General features: G+C 41.8%; 1 protein-coding gene across 1 annotated transcript in view; it reads left to right on the forward strand.

The window, feature by feature from the left end:
* Positions 1-15403, forward strand: part of Dlg5 (MAGUK family member discs large 5) — a 35676-nt gene extending 20273 nt beyond the window's left edge. The window contains exons 23-33 of the mRNA XM_074105273.1: positions 2028-2124; positions 3789-3879; positions 4377-4450; positions 7606-7669; positions 8362-10313; positions 10674-10948; positions 11706-11926; positions 12893-13277; positions 13655-13832; positions 14399-14618; positions 15296-15403. Coding sequence (XP_073961374.1) covers positions 2028-2124; positions 3789-3879; positions 4377-4450; positions 7606-7669; positions 8362-10313; positions 10674-10948; positions 11706-11926; positions 12893-13277; positions 13655-13832; positions 14399-14618; positions 15296-15402 — 3664 coding nt within the window. The 3' untranslated portion in view covers position 15403. The remainder of the gene's footprint in view (positions 1-2027; positions 2125-3788; positions 3880-4376; positions 4451-7605; positions 7670-8361; positions 10314-10673; positions 10949-11705; positions 11927-12892; positions 13278-13654; positions 13833-14398; positions 14619-15295) is intronic.
* The last annotated feature ends 5012 nt before the right edge of the window (positions 15404-20415 follow it).

Consider the following 20415-nt stretch of genomic DNA (forward strand, 5'->3'; position numbering starts at 1 on the left):
GCAGGATGGCGCTCTACAACACCATTTTAAAGCAATTCGATTCTTTGGCCTTGGGAATCGCGGAAAACTAGAGAAAATATGATATTTGGTGTGAACATTTTGTATATTAAGCAAAATAAAATCACAAGTTCGAATTTTGAGCCAAAAAAAAGCCAGTGTTGCCATTCAGGGAAAAAGAAATCTATTCATTACCCTGCATTGCAGTCTGTAAAGCTCTTTACCTATTCATTGCCGCGCGCCAGATTACGCTGGGCTTAGTCATGAAATTTGGTATGTAGGTAGCTGGATATCTGAAATAACACATAGGCTACTTTTATTCCAATATTCCCACGGGATAGTTGTTCTCAACACAACACCTCAATGAAGATTACGATATCATTTTTGGGATTTCCCACAGGAGTTTTGTAAAATTCCGGAATTTCAATTGTAACTACCAGGTCGAATAGTTTACGCGTGCGAAGCCGCGGGTAAACTCTAGTTTATAATATAAGTAGGAAGTAGGATACCAATTTTTCGAAAGTTATTGACGTGCATTGGCTCTAGTTTAGTTTTTTTTTTGTTCTCGGTATAACTGTTGACATTTCTCTGTTATGACGCATTTATGTGTCCACGTTAAAGGCACAATGGAGATGAAATCTTGCATACCAAATACCTAATACAAACACACAGCGGTCGATTGTTTGAATTAACGTCGTCGTAAAAAGGTCGTTGACGGTAGGTTGTACGTATTCTTAAAGTGAAGATGGGACATTGATGTAAATTATAGCTTAGCTCTCAGTGGTAGCTCCGACGATCACCCATACAGATATATTGAATAAAGTTTTTCCATCGTATTTTGTCATATCTAATGTCCATGTTGTGCCACCTCCCGTAATAGTCGGAGGCTCTGCGCTCGAAGTTGTTGACGACTATGTATACCTAGGACAAACGGTCCAGTTAGGTAGGTCCAACTTCGAGAAAGGGATCACTCGTCGAATCCGACTCGGCTGGGCAGCGTTCGGGAAGCTTCGCAGTGACTTTTCGTTTAAATTACCGCAGTGTTTGAAGTCAAAAGTCTTTGACCAATGTGTGTTGCCAGTGATGACATACGGATCTGAGACGTCGGCGCTAACGATGGGCATCATTAGGAAGCTAAAAGTCACTCAAAGGGCTATGGAGAGGGCTATGCTCGGGGTTTCTCTGCGGGATAGAATCAGAAATGATGATATCCGCAGTAGAACTAAGGTTAGCCGAAGAATTGCGAAACTGAAGTGGCAGTGGGCGGGGCTTTGCTCGCAGGACTAATGGACGATGGGGTCAAAAGGTTCTCGAATGGCGTCCGCGGACCGGGAGACGAGCTGTCGGTAGGCCTCCAACAAGATGGAGCGACGACCTGGTTAAGATCGCGGGATCGCGTTGGCTGCGGAACGTAGAAGACCGGTCTGAGTGGAGAGCCTTGGGTGAGGCCTATGTCCAGCAGTGGACGTCTTTCGGCTGATCTATTTTAACCTTTAGATCTATTTTTCTTTGCTCAGTATGAGCGATAATCTGCTTTACCAATTGAGTATGACATACTGCATTAAACTGTCAACCTGCTGAACATAATCGTGTTTAAAGGTGACCATAGCAACCCTACCACTACACCTTGGCACTGACAAACACTGACAATTAAATAGAACATTATTTGATTCAAACTCTTACGACGCTGTTCATTAAAAAGGTTTGGTATTGATACGAAACTAGATATATGTTAGAGGTGTATACTATTTTGACCCTTATTATTATGTCAAGTAAGTATAATTTGATATGCCCTTGTCTAGTTAGTGCTTTGGTTTTAAAACGTACTAAGAGTCTATGACTGTGTACAGGAATCAATTTAATAACTGACGAAGGTTTTCCTACTCCCACTGTACGCTCTATGTGTAATACCTAATATCTATAGTATAATAATGAGGTAATTTTTTTTTGTTAATTTTCGCATCTATGATACTACCGATATCCAACTAATAATTATAATATGCGAATATAATAAATGTGATTGGTTGCAGGTTGTCGCTGTTTGATTCCAGCGACGGCAAAATGTTGAGCATCTGCTCCCAAACCGAGGACTGGTCCCCGTTTCTGCACCCGTCTTCGGACTCCAAGGTATAATTTAGCATACAACGTATTATAAAATGACCCGTAAAAGTATAATAAATTAGTAAAGTGAAAAGTATCATCATCATCCCATCATCATCCCAGCCTATATACGTCCGACTGTTGGGCACAGGCCTCCTCTCAGAACAAGAGGGCTTGGGCCGTAGTTCCCACGCGGGCCCAGTGCGGATTGGGAACTTCACACGCACCATTAAATTGCATATTGAAAAGTATCGTCAACCCTATATTGTATTTCAATCCAATTTATGAAATTTGTAGACAAAGACGCCGTTAACCCGACCACAGACATTTAGTGATGTGAAAACCTAGAACCTATTGCAAAATAATTAATCTGTTCAGTAAATCGATTAATTTATGAATTGAATAGATCAAGGTATTTTTGCGTATTTTATTATTTACAATACTTGATTTAATCCCAAAGACTGTTTTTTCAACTATAAAAGCAGTAACTATTTTTTAATTTTAAAAGTAAATAAAAATCGCTTATTCAATCGAGCATTAATCGATTTTTAAAATGTCTAATTTTCCACCATCTCTACGCTAGTCTATGCTACTACAGATTATACACATGTTTCATTCAAGAAATAACGTCTGATTTTGCCAAATTTTTTTCAAATTAAAATTAAATATTTAAAACAAGTGAATTTTGGTGATAAAAGTTATTAGACGTCTATTTAAAAGACGAATTATAGATAAAATGTGTTATTGATGCCATCCAGTGGGTGTTTATACAAGAATATTCATGAAATCGGTTTGTTTACACTTTGTATAAATTGGAGTGATATACCGTATAGCAAGCTGTCATGACATACAACCGGAGTTAGTATAGATTATTTAACAGATGGCTAAATACCTGTTTTAAGACTTTGTCGTTCCACGTTTATTAAGTCAAAATGTACGTAAACATTCTGCGTAGTTTACTTTTTTATTTTAATTCAATCATGAAACAGAGAAAGTCTAACTTTCATCGCCACCATCTCTCTCTACCACTCTGCGTTTCTTTCGGCACTTCCTGCCACGTATAGTCAAATTGTGAAATCAACTTCGATCAGCAGTGTTTCCGGGTAACTATGACATTGGGGCTTTCAAGAAAAGGACTATACTTTCTTAAAAGGCCGGCAACAGACCAATGACTCTCATTGAGTAGTTGGTATTCATGGGCAGCGGTGATCATTTATCATCAGATGACCCACTTGCAAGTTTGCTTGCATCTCGTAAAAAAAAAAAAAACCTTTTCACTTCTCGTGCTCGTAAAGTTGGTGTTTATGCTGTATCTAGGCGACATAAAATGACTTTTTATGCTCTAGTGCATAAAATAAAATCTTTGTCTAAGACCAAGGTAATCAGGTGTCAACAGCTACAAACAAAAAAGATTTTACATATTTTTTTAATAATTTTTATTTTATATATAAAACTAAAAATCAATCAAATCAATCAAAATAAATCAACAACATTTAAAAATGGAATTATATAATAATGCATAAAAATAAAAGGTACATAGAAAGTGAATAATTGTTTCTACTGTTGCTATTTGATTTCCTCGTAAAACTCGAGCACTAAACCCATTTTCCCCTCGACGTGTCTATCCACCGTGGCTATATGAACGTTTTATGTTCTTGTTGTACAATCTGCTATTAAATGTTGTGTGGCAGGTCCACATAGAGCATGGCGTTCCGGACTTCGACCGTCGCTACGTGTACCACGTGGCTGCGGGGAGTCAGGGCAAGATACACCAGGAGCGAGGTTAGTTACTCCTCTAGTTTAGCCATTCATCATCATAGCAGTCATAGGACGTCCACTGTTAGACATAGACCCCCCCCCATGTGCCCCCAGTTGAGTAGTTTAGCAATTAAGGGGTGTTCGAGGCCCGAGTGATTACTGTTACTGAACCAGTCAGCTACATCTTTGAAGTACTTGAGTACTTTTCCAGGCCCCGCTTATTTAGAAATGATACTACAAAATTAATCACAGTTTGATATTGTTTGAGTGAGAGGCATTAATTTAGAAACAGATATATTTTGCTACATCACTTTCGTATAGATGCCCCGAGTTATCCCAGTTATGCTAATCAGGCACTATGAACTTTAGTTACCCCACTTAATTAAATGCATAACAATTAGGTTACATAGGCCAAAGTCACGTCACGGCTCGCAAACTCTCGAGCCGATAAGATAATGTATCGATATGTTATCGGCATGTTATCTGACGATAACTTATCAGAAGTGTGTGTTATCGTGCAGGTACGTGGGACATGATCCGGGGGAAGATCGAGGCGGTCACCGGCCGGAGCAAGTCGAAAGATAAACAAAATAAGGTAAATAAATGTGATTGTCGGAACGAAACGGGGATTTACAGTGTTATGGTAATTAATTATGTGTTGACAGTTTTTGTTTAAAGCATTTTATTCAGTACTCTCTATTGTTAGAATTAGAATTAGAATTAGAATTTATTATTTGTCAAAACATAGGTTTATACAGGTTTTAGGTTTACATTATTTGTTTCACTATGCTTTTGCCTAGCGGCGTACAAATAGCGTGCAATAGTTATAGCATGCAGCATGCTCACTTATCACAATAAATACAATGTCAAAGTTACAAAACAAAGAATTACAATTTCTATATCAAAATTAAAATCCATTATAATTATATTTGTTATTAGTTATGTCAGTCAAGTATTCATTTATCGAATAATAAGTTTTATTGTAAACAATTTATATGAAAACAAACTTATTTTTGTTTCTAAGTTTTTGATGAAACTTAAGTTTGTTATGAGTAGTTCGAATTAATTCGTATTCCCTTTTTTTTGAAACTCGTGTAAAACAAAACATATTGTCATCATCATCCCAGCCTATATACGTCCCATTGCTGGGCACAGGCCTCCTCTCAGAATGAGAGGGCTAGGGCCGTAGTTCCCACGCGGGCCCAGTGCGGATTGGGAACTTCACACACACCATTGAATTGCTTCGCAGGTTGTGCGGGTTTCCTCACGATGTTTTCCTTCACCGTAAAGCTCGTGGTAAATTTCAAATGTAATTCCGCACATGAATTTCGAAAAACTCAGAGGTGCGAGCCGGGGTTTGAACCCACGACACTCTGCTTCAGAGGCGATAGGTCAAACCACTAGGCCACCACGGCTTGAAACATATTAAAACATATTGTATTGGTGTATTTTTTTAAGTCGAATAGTATACAAGAGCATGTGCAATATTTGAGTTGTTCAAATTGCACCAATGGTTAAGGTTAGCCAAAGTGTGTTGTTTTTTTCCTAAACAAAAACTGAAACAATTACAATGATCCAGTGTCAGCTTTTTGTATCGGTGTTTGATATAAAAGTTGTTTTCATCTACCTATATTTTGTTGCAGTTTGCACTTGCGATGTTTTTAAGGGTTAGGCTTGAAAAGTTCACTTTCCCGAAACGTACACTTTCTCTATAAGTGCACTTATTTAGATGGATCACGTTCTCGGAACGTATACTCTAAAGTGCACTTCCCAATAGGTACACTTTCTGAAATACTGCATTTTCTCAGATAATGCACTTTTTCAAAAAGAGCTTTTTTCAGTTTATTAGCATTTTGTCGGCGTGAATAATACACATACTCATACCAAATGTTTGCGCTTCGGAAGTGCATTTTTTGGAATAGTGCATCTTTTGAAAAAGGGCCCCAATTGGGAAAGTGTACCTTTTGGGAAAGTGCGTTTTAGAAAAGTGCACTTTTTGAAATAGTGCACCTTTCTGGGAGTGCACTTTTAGCGGAAAGTGCACTTTTAGAGAAAGTACGTTTCGGGAAAGTGAGCTTTTCAAGCCTATCCCGTTTTTGAAAGTTTTTTTGCTAGTTCAACTTTTTTTTTATCTATCTCATCCTATTTAAATAATGTTTTTCTGGTTAGGGATTTGGGTTTAATATTTTTGTAATAATGTTACTTGATTTTATGGATCCATTGTTTTCGCTTTAATTGTTTTACGTTTGATATGAAGTCGATGCCACGATATCAGTTACGGTACAAAAACGAATACGCGTTTAGAAAACTCACCATTGGTTAGAAATTTAATCTGAGATTGAATAGATAGTACTACTAGCCTAGTATAGAGTTAAAAAGGAACTTTTTATAGGACAATAGTTAACTTTTTAAAGGTTTAGTCCTTGCGTAAACACAAAAAAAACTTTTAATACATTCGTTCAATGCCAGGGACCCGCCAGTCGGGTTCTGTTCGTAGGCGCTTTTCGCTACAAAGCGCAAAATGCACGTAATCGGCTAAAGTATTATCTTGTTGTTATCGGTTGCGTTATACCGGGACAATTTGCTTATCGGCCGGGACGCCGGGACACCATACTTCAAACCGGGACATGTCCCGGCGTACCGGGACATATGGCAACCCTATACCAGCATACTACTATAGTACTAACTTTTACCTACAGCTTTGCTCCTTTGAACCTTTGATTGTCGAACGCACTCGGAATCACAATCGATCCACCACAACTTTTTTTTTTTTTATTATGGGACACTTTGACACCAATTGATTTAGTCCCAAACTAAGCAAAGCTTGTACTATGGATACTACTTTCTGTCACACGATGTAGTGTGTGGGTAGAGGAAGATGGTGAATCGTCCGACAATACGGCCTCATGTCTGCCAGTTGTATGTATATTCAGAGATTTTATCAAATTCCAATTTGAATATTTTTTTGTTTTTATCAGCAATACGTAAGCTCAAAGAAATCTCACGTTTTATATAAACGAAAAGCTCCGAACGAGTTTAGCATCCGCACCTCCTGTGGATATACACGCGTTTCCTACCAACTGGACCACTGGAAACCCGACCAATGATCCGGCCAAAGTTGCAAAAATATGTATACACGGTCTTAATGTTAAGTGCATAAAGTCGTGTATACATATTTTTGTAACTTTGGCCGTGTCGATATCTTTGCCCTTGACTGTACCGCGTATCGCAATTATCCTAAGTCACGGCTTCTACATTGCAACTTCTCATGCTCGTAAAGTTCGTATTTATGCTGGATCTAGGCGACAGAATAAGACTTCTTATGCTCTATTTTTTAATAATTTATACGAAACTAAAAATGTATAATTATATAATGATGCATGATGCATGTACAATAAAAGGTAAATGAACAATCTTGTCCACTGTTGATATTTCATTTCCTCACCATCGATGTGAAAGCAGTGTAAAACTCGAGCATTAAACCTATTTTCCCCTCGCCATGTCTATCCACCCTCGCCGTACCGGCTCGGGTGGCTATATGAACGTCTCGGGTAAAATGGCTCGTTTTATGCTCCTGTAGTACAATCTACTATTTTGTTCTTAAAAAATCTTAGATTTTTCGATTGTAAACAGGTCAATAATAATTTTTAACATCAGTTTCAGTGGAAATTTTTCAAGTATTTTTTTATTGTTGATCGACAGTACTTGCTAGTAAACAACTATATAACGTATTTGTAAACACTGTTGCAGGTACCTGAGTCCGACGCGATAGCCGAGCTGGATTCCGTTATCGACAGTTATCATGGCAAAACAAGTAAGTCAACATCCTGCCTCACTCACAGTTGTCAATTATCTGGAGCTAAGCGGCCGGAAGGCGGCCACGCGATTGGTCAAGACTTCGAAACTAATCTTGATAGAATGAGCACATCTGTATTGATAAGTGATCATTTTTAAACTAAAGCGGCGTCAACTCAAAAGATAATATCATTTTAATTTAGACCATCTATGTAATTTCAAAGTCTTAATTAAACTCGTAACTAAAACATGATTAATTTGTGAGTTACTTTCACTGACACGATATGGCCATACAATCATACGTGTATTTAATTTCAGTAAGATAAGAATTTCAATAAGATTCGTTAAGTGTCATTTACTTTGAGGCTGAGAGCAAAAGCGTAATTTTTTGAGTGTATCTCTTTCGTTCTTCGTAATTTCTTTTGCCATAAAATGTATAAACCGTGCTGTTTTTTTAGATATTTTAATTATGATCATTTATGGAATGCAGTAAGGGTAAGTTAGATATTTATAACAATGAAAAAAAAAATGAAAACGCTAAATTATTGGCTATGGCATGTGGACTTCAAACAATAGAGAACTTTTTTAGCATTCGGTTTCGCACAGAAAGTACTGTTTGTTTCAGTCGTTGATAATTACAAAGTGACACTAATTACGTAGCGTTCTAATTAACGGAATGAGGATAAACACGGGTACCTTATTCTTTTTCAGTTAAAGAAACCAGTATTGTCCTGAAAAGGTCGCGGAGAAAAAACAAAGAGCCGCAGAATGATTCCAAAAATGGAGGGACGTGGCCCAAGGCGCGGGCTAATTTCGTTCTAGAGGAAAACCCCACAGGGACCATAGTCCAGCCGCGGTCGAGGAAAGAAAGGCCACCGCTCTCTATACTCTTGAGCCCTCCAACAAAGCTACAACCCGAACCACAAAGGTCTAACACCAACAGGAATTCGAACCCTATACCTCTGGGCCACGCTCCGTTAACCCAGGCCACCGCCCCGGCCAGGCACTCCGTCTACAAGTCCATAGAATCCTCACCAGCTATTGCCCATTTTCCCAAACCGGCCCCGCTCTCGATACACAACCCGCATCCGCAGTTCTCCTCGCCAAACAGTATGAACTTCGAGAAAATACGAACCTTGGAGAAAGACAAAATTTCCATGAGCGACTACTCTGAACATGATATCACGCCGAACCGACTCAGCTTAGCGCTCAATCCCTCTGACGACTCTTTAGACTACCAGCCAGTCACACGCAACCGAACCAAGAGCCCGCATTCCTTAGACTTCATCGTCAACAAGGGACCGAGCTCGCTCGATTTCATCTCCAGAAAAACGCCGACATCCCTCGAGCAGTCCATGAAAAACCATCCCATCTTAGAACAGTATTACTCCACTAAAAAATCCTCATCCCCCAAAACGGTCAACAAATACCCTTCGGACAGCGACAGTTTCGGTCCAGACAGTCTCAACAGCAACGCTAACTTCGCAATGACCGGAACGCTGCCGTCCCAGTCTCGTCTACAATCTCAATATTACAGAGGCCCTTTCGTAAATTCGAATCCTCACACGTCAAGTCGCTATCCTCATTTAGCGAGCCCCACTAACATCCCACAGAGTCAATCGGGGGAGAGCATAGGAACCAGCTATGAAATGCACTCTTTCCCTTCCCATACCCACAATATGTCAGATCTGCAGCCCGTGCCGCGCGCGAATCGCGTGCTCGGGGACTATCACCACACCTACGAAGGCGGCACCTTCCCTAGAAAAAAAGAGAACCAGAGGTTCAGAATCCCTTCCAACCCAAGCGTGACTTCGAAGAATTCCGCTGGAAAACTCAGCACGGGGTCTATCGAGAGGAGTTCGGAGCGGAACTCCCCGATGCCGACGTATCATGTCGAAATACTGAGTCCGGGACGTGGCGCGAAGCAAATGATGCATAAGGCTACTAGGAACTCCATGCCGGAGTATACCGGCCTGGGTTGGAACAAACCTCTACCCGGAGAGTTACGAAGGGTACACATAGACAAAAGCCAGCAACCTTTAGGCATACAGATATACTGTCCGCCCAGCAGTGGAGGCGTTTTCGTTTCCACTGTCAACGAGAACTCGCTGGCCAGCCAGGTTGGCTTGCAAGTTGGCGATCAGTTGCTCGAAGTCTGCGGCATCAACATGAGATCGGCTACTTACACGCTCGCAGCGAGCGTGTTACGACAAATAGGCAACTCCATAACAATGCTAGTGCAATACAGTCCTGAGAAATACAAAGACGAGGTCGAAGTTTCTGGAAGCTCATCTTCAGGTGAAAGTTCGCATGATGAAGAAGTATCATTATCTGGGTCGCCTACTCCTAGGAATTCACCGGGGCCTCAGCAGTCTCTAAGAATGGAGACTCCGTCGGCGGAAGCGGGGACGTTAAGGCAGTCGCAAGCCAGCAAGGACCTGCCCAGGTTCCTCTTGATAGAGATGAGGAACTGTTCTGATCTGGGGATCAGTCTGGTGGGGGGTAACGCGGTGGGGATCTTCGTGCACAGCGTGCAGATAGACTCGCCGGCGTTCAACGCGGGGCTGCGGACGGGGGATCAGATCTTGGAGTATAACAATGTGGATCTCAGGCGGGCGACGGCCGAGCAGGCCGCGTTGGAGCTGGCTAAACCCGCGGAAAAGGTGAGCCTCTGCTATTTAATAATTCTAAATGCAGTGCGAGACCTTAAAATCATATTCGGTTTTTGTGAGTAGATTTGGTATTCAATTTTTTCATTTCATAAAGTGAAAACTATAAATCTAAATAAACTACAGTGGCGTGACATAAACACTTTCGTTAGACAATCCGGGGAAAGAGTAGCGTGTTTTAGGTAGATATGTCTTCGATGCAACTCCTTGAAGATAATGTAGGTATTGCAAGTAAAAAAATCAGGCAACCCGGTGGGAATCGATCGAGTTGTTACAAAGCCGCACTGGTAAATAATGACATGTGTTCTGGCTTTGCAATATAGCCAGTTATTATCGTTACCATTTGCCCTACAGGTATCCGTCCTAGTACGCCACGACCTCCAACAGTACCACGACATCAAAGACAAGCCCGGGGACGCCTTCTACATCCGCGCCGGGTTCGACCGCTGCGCCAAAATCACCTCCATAGGCGTCGACACCATCGACGAGTACTCGCTGTGGTTCCGCAAGGACGAAGTGCTGTTTGTTGACAACACTTTGTTCAACGGCGCGCCGGGGCTGTGGCGCGCGTGGCAGCTGGACTGTAAAGGGGTGAAGAGACACTGGGGCACAATACCTAGCAAGTTTAAGTGAGTATTTTGTGAACTATTTTGTGTTGATTCTATGAAGTTATTTAGGCTTTTCATGCAGCTTTACACGCATAAACTATTAGATCTGGCAATTGAATCTTGTCTGGTTCTCCCGCTTACTAGTAAAATTAGTCTCATTCTTCGCTTATTAGATTTCCCATTTGCTTATGAATCTATGTAGTCTCCTTCCCCGTCTGTTTGTGAAATTATTCTCATTATTTTCTTGTTTATAATAGCTTCTCCACTTGCTAATGGATTTAGTTCGTTTCCCCGCTTCTTTGTGAAACTAGTTTAATTTATTACAACGACTTCTCTGATTATCCCTTGTTATTATAAATGCAAAAGAGAGTATATTTGTTTGTTTGTTTGTATAAACACTTTATTGTACAAAAAAGTTACAAAAGAAAACGAAAGTGTTTAGTGTGTATTTTATTTGTTCGTTAATTACGTTTTTACGCTTATGGTACTCAACCGTTCGTGATAAAATTTTGTATGGATCTTGAGAATGGCTTGAAAATCTTGGGAAATTGTGTAGTTCCCGCGGCTGCGCGATAAACTAATTCTTCACAGACGAAGTCGCGGGCTACTTATTATAAAACTTGACCCATATTTTCTTGCACACACCTAGATCGAAAGCGGTATTAACTCAAATTAAACATTCTGAAAGGCTTAAGTGCTGTATTATTTTGAGTTGATGCCCTTTCAATCTAGATGTGCATTTTGGTAAGACTAGTAACATTCTCCATTTGTTCCCCAGAGTGGAAGAGCTTCTCCGGCGCTCGATGGGGTCCCTGGAGGGCGAGGCCCAGCGGCGCGCGTCCACGACGGCGCGGCGCTCGTTCTTCCGGCGCAAGAAGCACCGCGACAGCAAGGAGCTGGCGTCCTTCTCCAACACGGAGCTGGGCTGCTGGAGCGACTCGGGCGCGCTGGCCGACGACGCGCCGCTGCTGTCTTACCTGCGCGTCGAGCGGCTGCACTGTGAGTGTCTACGAGTACACACCACCCGAACTACACTACCAGGGCCCGATTGCATTACAAAGTACAAACTAATATTATTAGCGATTTTGTATTGAAATTCACTAATACTATTAGCTTGTACTTTATTATGCAATTGGGCCCAGTTGTGGTGCTTGTGTGTAGATCATTTTGAGCACTCTCCTCCACTCCTCCATTTCTGTTGCTGACACTAAACCCCTTGCAAAAAAAACGGGCACCTATGGTTTTTGTATTTTATGTGCACGAAAGCTTACTTTTTAAGCGCCAATGCCTAAAAATCAGATAAACCATAGGTGCCCTATTTTTTTGCAAGGATATTTATAACTGTCAGCTGTAACTTTTTACTGCTGCCATAAGGACTTGGCTTGCCTTGGCCTCGGAGCGTCGCAGTTTTCAACGGATTAGGCCCCGAGCAACTTCCATCGGATCTTAAATAAAAAACAATGGGGAGATTTTTTTTTCTACTAGTCACTAACATAGTTCGTGGCTAGTTTGAGGGGTTTTAGAGAAATGGCCTTGGAGAAGTAGAGTTAGAAGTAACATGTTAAAAATAATAAATTAAAATATTACAATTTTTTTCCTATCCGTTTCGAATACCTGTCAATCAGCCTTCTTCCATACTATACTATATATATTTACTATATCCATACTAATATTATAAATGCGAAAGTGTGTTTGTCCGTTTTTCACGCCGTAACGGAGCGACGGATCGACGTGATTTTTGACATAGGCTACTTTTTATCCCGTAAAAATGCACATTTCCCGAGGGAACAATGCGCGATAACCGAATACCACGCGGGCGGAGCCGCGGGCAAAAGCTAGTAACATCCATATTTCTGTGATGTTAAGAAAATAAAATTCCAAACTGAAATATAATAGCGAATCGACAGCAAGTTTCGAACGCTCAACCCCAAAGGAAACATTAATTCGGTGTCTGTGTGTTCCCAGACGGCAGCCACCGGCCGGTGGTGGTGCTGGGGCCGCTCCGCGAGTGCGTGGTCGGCAAGCTGGTGTCGGACTGGGCGGGCGTGTTCGCGCGCGTGCGCCCGCAGCCGCTGCCGCTCAGGGGCGCCGCGCTCGAGCGCGCGCTGGCGCAAGGGTCGCACCTCGAGCCGAGACCCACCAGGGACAACACGCACTACGACACCATACCGCTGCAGGCCATCAAGGATAAGGCGGAGAAGGTACTAGCACTGAGGGGGGGGCGGGGGCCAGCTGGTGTCAGCGCGCGCTGGCGCAAGGGTCGCACCTCGAGCCGAGACCCACCAGGGACAACACGCACTACGACACCATACCGCTGCAGGCCATCAAGGATAAGGCGGAGAAGGTACTAGCACTGAGGGGGGGGCGGGGGCCAGCTGGTGTCAGCGCGCGCTGGCGCAAGGGTCGCACCTCGAGCCGAGACCCACCAGGGACAACACGCACTACGACACCATACCGCTGCAGGCCATCAAGGATAAGGCGGAGAAGGTACTAGCACTGAGGGGGGGGCGGGGGCCAGCTGGTGTCGGACTGGGCGGGCGTGTTCGCGCGGGTGCGCCCCCAGCCGCTGCCGCTCAGGGGCGCCGCGCTCGAGCGCGCGCTGGCGCAAGGGTCGCACCTCGAGCCGAGACCCACCAGGGACAACACGCACTACGACACCATACCGCTGCAGGCCATCAAGGATAAGCGGAGAAGGTACTAGCACTGAGGGGGGGGGGGCGGGGCCAGCTGGTGTCGGACCTGGGCGGGCGTGTGCGCGCGCGTGCGGCCGCAGCCGCTGCCGCTCAGGGGCGCCGCGCTCGAGCGCGCGCTGGCGCAAGGGTCGCACCTCGAGCCGAGACCCACCAGGGACAACACGCACTTCGACACCATACCGCTGCAGGCCATCAAGGATAAGGCGGAGAAGGTACTAGCACTGAGGGGGGGGGGGGGGCGGGGGCCAGCTGGTGTCGGACTGGGGCGGCGTGTTCGCGGCGGTGCGGCCGCAGCCTAACGTTAAACAGGTCCCACTCTGCATAATGCCATGACAAGCCGTGGCGCTGATTTTCAGTGAAGACCTTATCTAAAAACTAACTTAAAAAAAATACCTAGGTGCTTGTACAGGCAAGGAAACTGAATCACGTCCCAGGGTGGAACCTTTGTGCTACTAATATCATGTTGACATCCCATACATGTGCCAAAAAAGTCATAGCGAAATCGACTATGAAAAGGTTCCACCCTGATACGCATTTCAGGTTCTTTGACTGTACACAAAAATTCTCGGAAATTTCTGAAAATTTGGAAATTTTCATATGATGTAAGAATGTTAAGTTTAAGAAAAGAAAAGTTTCAATCCCCTACAAAAATGTGGGAAGTTTCTGAAATTTCACTATACGAAAAATTCCACAATTTTAGAAAGTTTCGCATGTACCAAGAGATGCGTGTTCAAAAGTAATCCAGCGAACGTTTTTTAAAAAAAATATTTTTTTTTAGGGTGTTCACTGCATCCTGGACATAAGCGTCGCGACCATAGAGAAGCTCCACAAGCAGCAGATCTACCCGATAGTGCTCTTCATCAAATTCAAGTCCTTTAAACAGATAAAAGAAGTCAAAGATACGCGCTATCCGGCAGATAAAGTGTCCGCTAAGGCTGCTAAGGAAATGTACGAGCACGGCTTGAAGATAGAAAACGAATATAGGAGTTACATCTCAGGTGAGTGAGATACATAGTTAAATTGACGCAGTTTGTTAACCACAAATGAAAAGTAATCATCCTCGGCTTATAGCGGTCCACTGCTGGATTGCATTGGCGCCATTGCGCCCTGTCTTCAGCTCGACGAATCTACCAGTAGCCTTTCGCAGGTAGTCACTTCATCGGTTGTCGGTTCTTTGGCAGATATGGCCAGCCCACATGGCATTTCAGCTTACTAATTCTCTGAGCTATGTCGGTCGGTGGCCTTAGTTCTGTGTTAGATAGTGTTATTGCAGATTCTTTTATTTCAGAGAAATTCTATAACTCAATAATTGAGCTCTTATAGTGCCAAAAAATACAGGAGTATTCAGTTAAACGAACCTCTTCAAATATTTGGAAAGAATTTTAAAAGACTTTATGTTTTAATGTTTATTTGGGCACAAACGGTACAATGGTTCTTAAAAATAAACATATTACAATTTACATAAACCAATAAAGCTGCCACCACTTACTAACTCATTTAAGTAAAAGTAAATGAACGGGAAACAAAACTGAAAACAGGTTTGTTGGCTAAACACAAATACGGTTAAATAGCAGGTAATTGAACAAAATTAAATTAACTATTTAAAGATGAAACTGCAAAATATATAATATATATATTATATTTTGGAATGCTAATAAAAATCCAATTTCGACAGCGGAAATCCCGGCGGGCGTCAACATCGCGTACATGTGCACGCAAATAAAGGAGGCCGTCGAAGAGGAGCAGAACAAGACGCTGTGGGTGCCCGCCGTGCAGGCCTGACCCCTGCCGCCCGCGCCCCCGCCCGCGCCCCGCCGCCGCCCTAGGCACAAGTCAGTCACCTTCTGCTCGCACTGTAAGTACGAGAAACCCTTCACCCTAGAGGACAGAGACATGCGGTACTACTCCGACCCCGGCCGAGACGTCCCCCGCAGGAAACCGAAAGAACAAAAGAGCGATTCCACTGACAGCGACCTCAAGTATTATTCAGAGCCCGACGCTAAAAACTACTTCGAAATCGACTACGAATTCCTCAAGGAGCTCCGCAGAATCGCGAGGAACAACTGCCCGAAATGTCGCAGGAAACGCTCGAGAAGCACCCCGAAGGATAAGCTGGTCAAGAAAGATAAGGCCAAGTCGAAGCCGGCGCGCTCCGTCCGCGTGAAAGAGAACTATGTCTATTGCAACGGTAGATACCACAGCGATCAGGAGCACTGCCGGCTGTGCTGCAGGATTTGTAACAGGTCAACGGACACGCTCGATTCTATAGAGGACGACCAGTATTCGCTGGTCTCCAAGAGCTATAGCTTACCTTCTAGTCGAGCGACCACCAGCTCCCGCTCCAAGTCGACACCCAAAAACACGAGGGAGCGGAAGAATTCGACCCAGTCTATCAAATCCGTGTCGTTCTTAGAGTCTAGCAACGACGAGTCCAGAAAGGACGAGCCTAATTATACCGCTAAGAGCTTCACTAACGATCTAAAGCAGTTCTTGCTGAAGCCGTCGCCGCCCCGTTTGAGCTTGCGCGACAAGTTCATCATTAGCTTCAAACAAGAGTTCGAAGCGACCAAAAAATCGCCTAAACTCAAAGCCATCAAAGGCCTTTGGAAATCATACTGATATACCTATGTGTTGGTTTACTTTTGGTGCGTGTATTCACTTCGTAATACTTATTTATTTTACCTTAATGGTGCTCGTTTGATTTGGAAACAACGTAAGTGTTCAGAATGGTCTAAAATCGTAGAAAACCAAATATTTGGTGCTAAGTAATCTTTTATAAGCTTGAACAGCTCTATATTCTACATTTCCACTTAATGTTATTTAAAATAGTACGACCATGAAGTTTCAATCAAGTTTATCGAGAAACGATAACAAATATGAGTATTTGTAACAATGCATTTTGTATTGGTACATCAATCAAAAGTATTGAAAAAAAAAATTTTTTTTTCAACAAAATCCAATCTCAACTTATTTATTAAAAAGTTAAATTAATGGGACTTGAACGAAAAATACGAATTTGTAACTTAAGATTGCACAAGGCCCGTGAAGGTGTTAGCGAAAAGAAAATGACACGTCATTCAAAATTACGCTAAATTTCTAAGAAACGCGGGCCTAACGGTAGTTATTTTACGCACTTATATTTATTAAAAACATTTGATAATAAACCTATGTAATGGTGTACCGTTCCAAGCAATATTTGTAATAATTATATTAATATTATGTATTTCCTAAGCGGACATAAGTGTCCGCGCGTTTGTATAGCATAGTTCCATAGGGATCCCTAGTAGATAAATAGTGAAGAAACATTTTTTGTTGTGTTTATAGATGTTTATGTATTATAGGAAAATATATCAAGATTTTATAGTAACTTTTAAAGTGCATGGTTAGGTGTAGTACTTCATATCCGTCATGTGGGACTAAACAGAGCTTATGGCACAAAACCGCAAGATATTAAAAAACAACTCAAAAGAAATTAAAGTCATGAAAAATGCCAATAAATATAAACAACGACCGAAAATATTTACGATAAGCCGGCATACAAAATGCAATTATTCGATTGTCAACATTTATTCATAAAAAAAGCTATAGGTCGCAAATAAAAGGTTTTATTCCGTTTCGGCTTAAACGTTTCGTTATTTACGTGTAGTCTCGGATTAACGTTCAAAACGATTTTAAACTTAGTGTTGACTCACAAGTAAAATTTCACGGGGCCATTGCGAGTTTTTTTCCACAAAGTTATAATTGATACAAGTTCACTAAGTCAGTAAACCGGTTGCGGGAACGTCTGTGTATAACAACTGTCATTTACATGAACGAGTGCAGATTAGATCTCGAGCGAGGTAGGGTTCGCACCAACCGCTGCCACGTATACTCGTAGTTTACACTCCATTACGGTCATATGTCTACAGGTTGGCCGCCATTAATTAAATGTAAGATGATTGAAAAAAATGACCCTTCCGCCATTGTGTGTAAGGAAAAATAAGAATAGACCAACCTCATAACTCCTATTAAATACAATGACCCGGATAACTCACGTCTTAAATCGAGTTTAGCTCGACATGTTTCGGGCTAATCCGTAGCCCTTCGTCTTCGGAGCAACGCGACTCAGCGGCTGCTGCGTAACTCCTGTTTAATATTTATTGCGTAAGAATGTAAAGGAAAAAATAACCCGACAGCTGCTGATGATGAGAGAAGCGCAACTTAGTTATGTTTCGGGTGCAAAACCTCGTTTAGTGTATGCAACCTTGACCATACTTGCCATCACTGACAGCAAAAAATTTGGCAACTCGATGGCAATCGAATTGTTACGATGATGCTAAAGATAACGGTGGTTGATACAATATAGACATCACGGTTTTATTTTCAAGATGTTTATGAGTGCGGTTAGTGCGGACCCGAGCCGCTTGAGCCACCATCAGTGTTTACATCTAGAGGTTAACGCGAGCTGTTAGAGCGCCCGTTAAACTCGCTGGAAGCGTCAAATCTAGTGCATCCCTTATTGTTCCTGCGCACATCCATTATAGCATTTATAGACTTTTATGGAGCGGAATTGAATGCTTTTCAGCGAGTTGGCAGTAATGTTGGAGAAAATGAAGTTTAGTTATGGCTTACAATTAAAGTTAAACGGCTAAAGTTATGGTTATATGTAGAGATGCGCCGAGTACAACTTTTACCGAGTAACCGAGAACCGAGTATACTCGGTTCAAAGTTTCTCAAACCGAGTACTCGGCCGAGTTACTCGGTCCAGTTTTGAGGCGCGAAAACAGGTTAGACAGGTTCACGCGCGGTTCTCTTAAATAATAATTTTATTTAGATCGAGTATACTCGTTAATGGAACCGAGTTATTCGGCCGAGTACGAGTATCAAAAAAACTGCCGAATACACCGAGTACCGAGTAGTAAACGAGTACTCGGCCCATCTCTAGTTATATGTACTTATAAGTCCGGTGAGTCCGACAAGTTTCGGCCTTTTCGGAAGACCTTCTTCAGGGATGAACGAGTTTACGACTGGCACGCAATGGCTTATAGTTTTTGAGAACTCTTTAATAGACCATACACACATGTAGTTGCGATTAAAGATTCTATGTTGCAGAAATTGTTAAGTGATACTCTGATTCATGATTGTTCAACAGATAAAAACATTCTTTACCCAAAAAATAGTGTGTTGATAAGTTCTTAAGATTGATCAAGGAAATGTGTTGTTTTTTATTATATTGTGAGTTTTTGTGCTGTAACATCATAAATTTTAACATTTTGTAGCAAAATGTTTTAAGCAAGTATGTGTAGTATTCAATGAGACTGTAGTTCTAGCGTAACCTAAGTAATGGACACGTATTTAACGATGCCGTCATCTACATACAAAAAACAAGGTTTTGACCAAAAGATATGGCCGTAAACAAGTATACTCTAGATATAGAAAAGTCTGATATTCGTGATAAGGTACGAGAAGCCGCCGCGGACGCGTATGTGCGTCGCTCTGTATGAACGTACGCTATATTTTTGGTCAAATCCTAAAGTTTTAAACCCGTTTCAGCGTAGTGCCAAAACACGGTTGTTTCTTTCACTCTATAGACTAGAGTAAAATTTGAGGTTTTTAAGAACGTTTTGTCACTAGGCCTTGGAAATATCGTTCGTGTTATGCCACATTGACGTTTTTGTTCGGTCATTTGCGAGGCCATTGTCCCCCGGCCAAGCAATGTAACTCCAGACTCCACTCACTTGAAACTCTCGCTAAATATAACGATTATCTGTACATATAGACAGCCAATATGGGCCCATGTGAATAATCCACCGGATAAACGAAATCATAAAGTATTTACTTCAAATATTGGAAGTCAAAGCTTATTAATTTCCTCTATCCATATGCCTGTTATGTACTAAATGGAAGTCAAAGTCAAAATAATATCATTATTCAATTTAGCTTAGGCACTTATGAATGTCAAAAAATCTTCGACCCTTGATACAATCCTACATAAATCATATTTAGTTTAAAGATACTCCCCTTTTGAGGGCATCCATAAATTATCTCATTTGGAATCGTGACTCAGGAAAAAAAAGGCTACATATGTGGATGTGATGTATGTATTTGTGGATGGCACCTAATATTTGTAAAAAGTTAAGAACTAAACGAAAGTCAAACTAACAGAAGGTTAACGAGCATATTAGAGGGGGGGGGGGAAGGGGGATAGTTGTTACGTTTTACATTGAATTTATGCCAAAATTGAAATGAAAGAAACAGTTCGATTCTTTTGTAACAACGCGTGAGAACTGAGTATAGAAGACAATAGCCAAACAATCTAAACGAAAGTGAATCACTTATATTCTCATGTACATTACTTTTTTTCAAGCAACGATCATTCTAGTTGCAGCACATACACTGCGCCTCAAAATTAAAATTTGAAGTTGTGTACTGTATGTGTTAACATACAGTAGGGGCAACGCGCATATGCGTTTTCGTGACTTGCCCAGTGTCGCTGTTTTAATTTTGCTGCCATTTAAACGCACATGTGCGTTTCAGCGTCTGGCGAAGTTTTTCGTTTGACAATAAATTGGTGAACGAAACAAACTGGTGGTCCATAACGCTTATGAGCATATACATGTGTAATAGCATTATATTGTTGTCGTCGTAATTTAGGTTGTTACTTTTACCGTCGAATTTCATTTCCGAGTGACCTTAACGAGACGTAGCTTTCTTTGTTTCAAATTGCATGTTACGTTTTAGTTGCAATTTTTATTGGTTGAATATTATTACAGTTAACACAGTGACATAGGGTTAAAGGACCTATGACACTTTAAT

This window comes from Choristoneura fumiferana, chromosome 23, assembly GCF_025370935.1.
Source record: "Choristoneura fumiferana chromosome 23, NRCan_CFum_1, whole genome shotgun sequence".
In the NCBI taxonomy this organism is placed as follows: Eukaryota; Metazoa; Arthropoda; class Insecta; order Lepidoptera; family Tortricidae; genus Choristoneura; species Choristoneura fumiferana.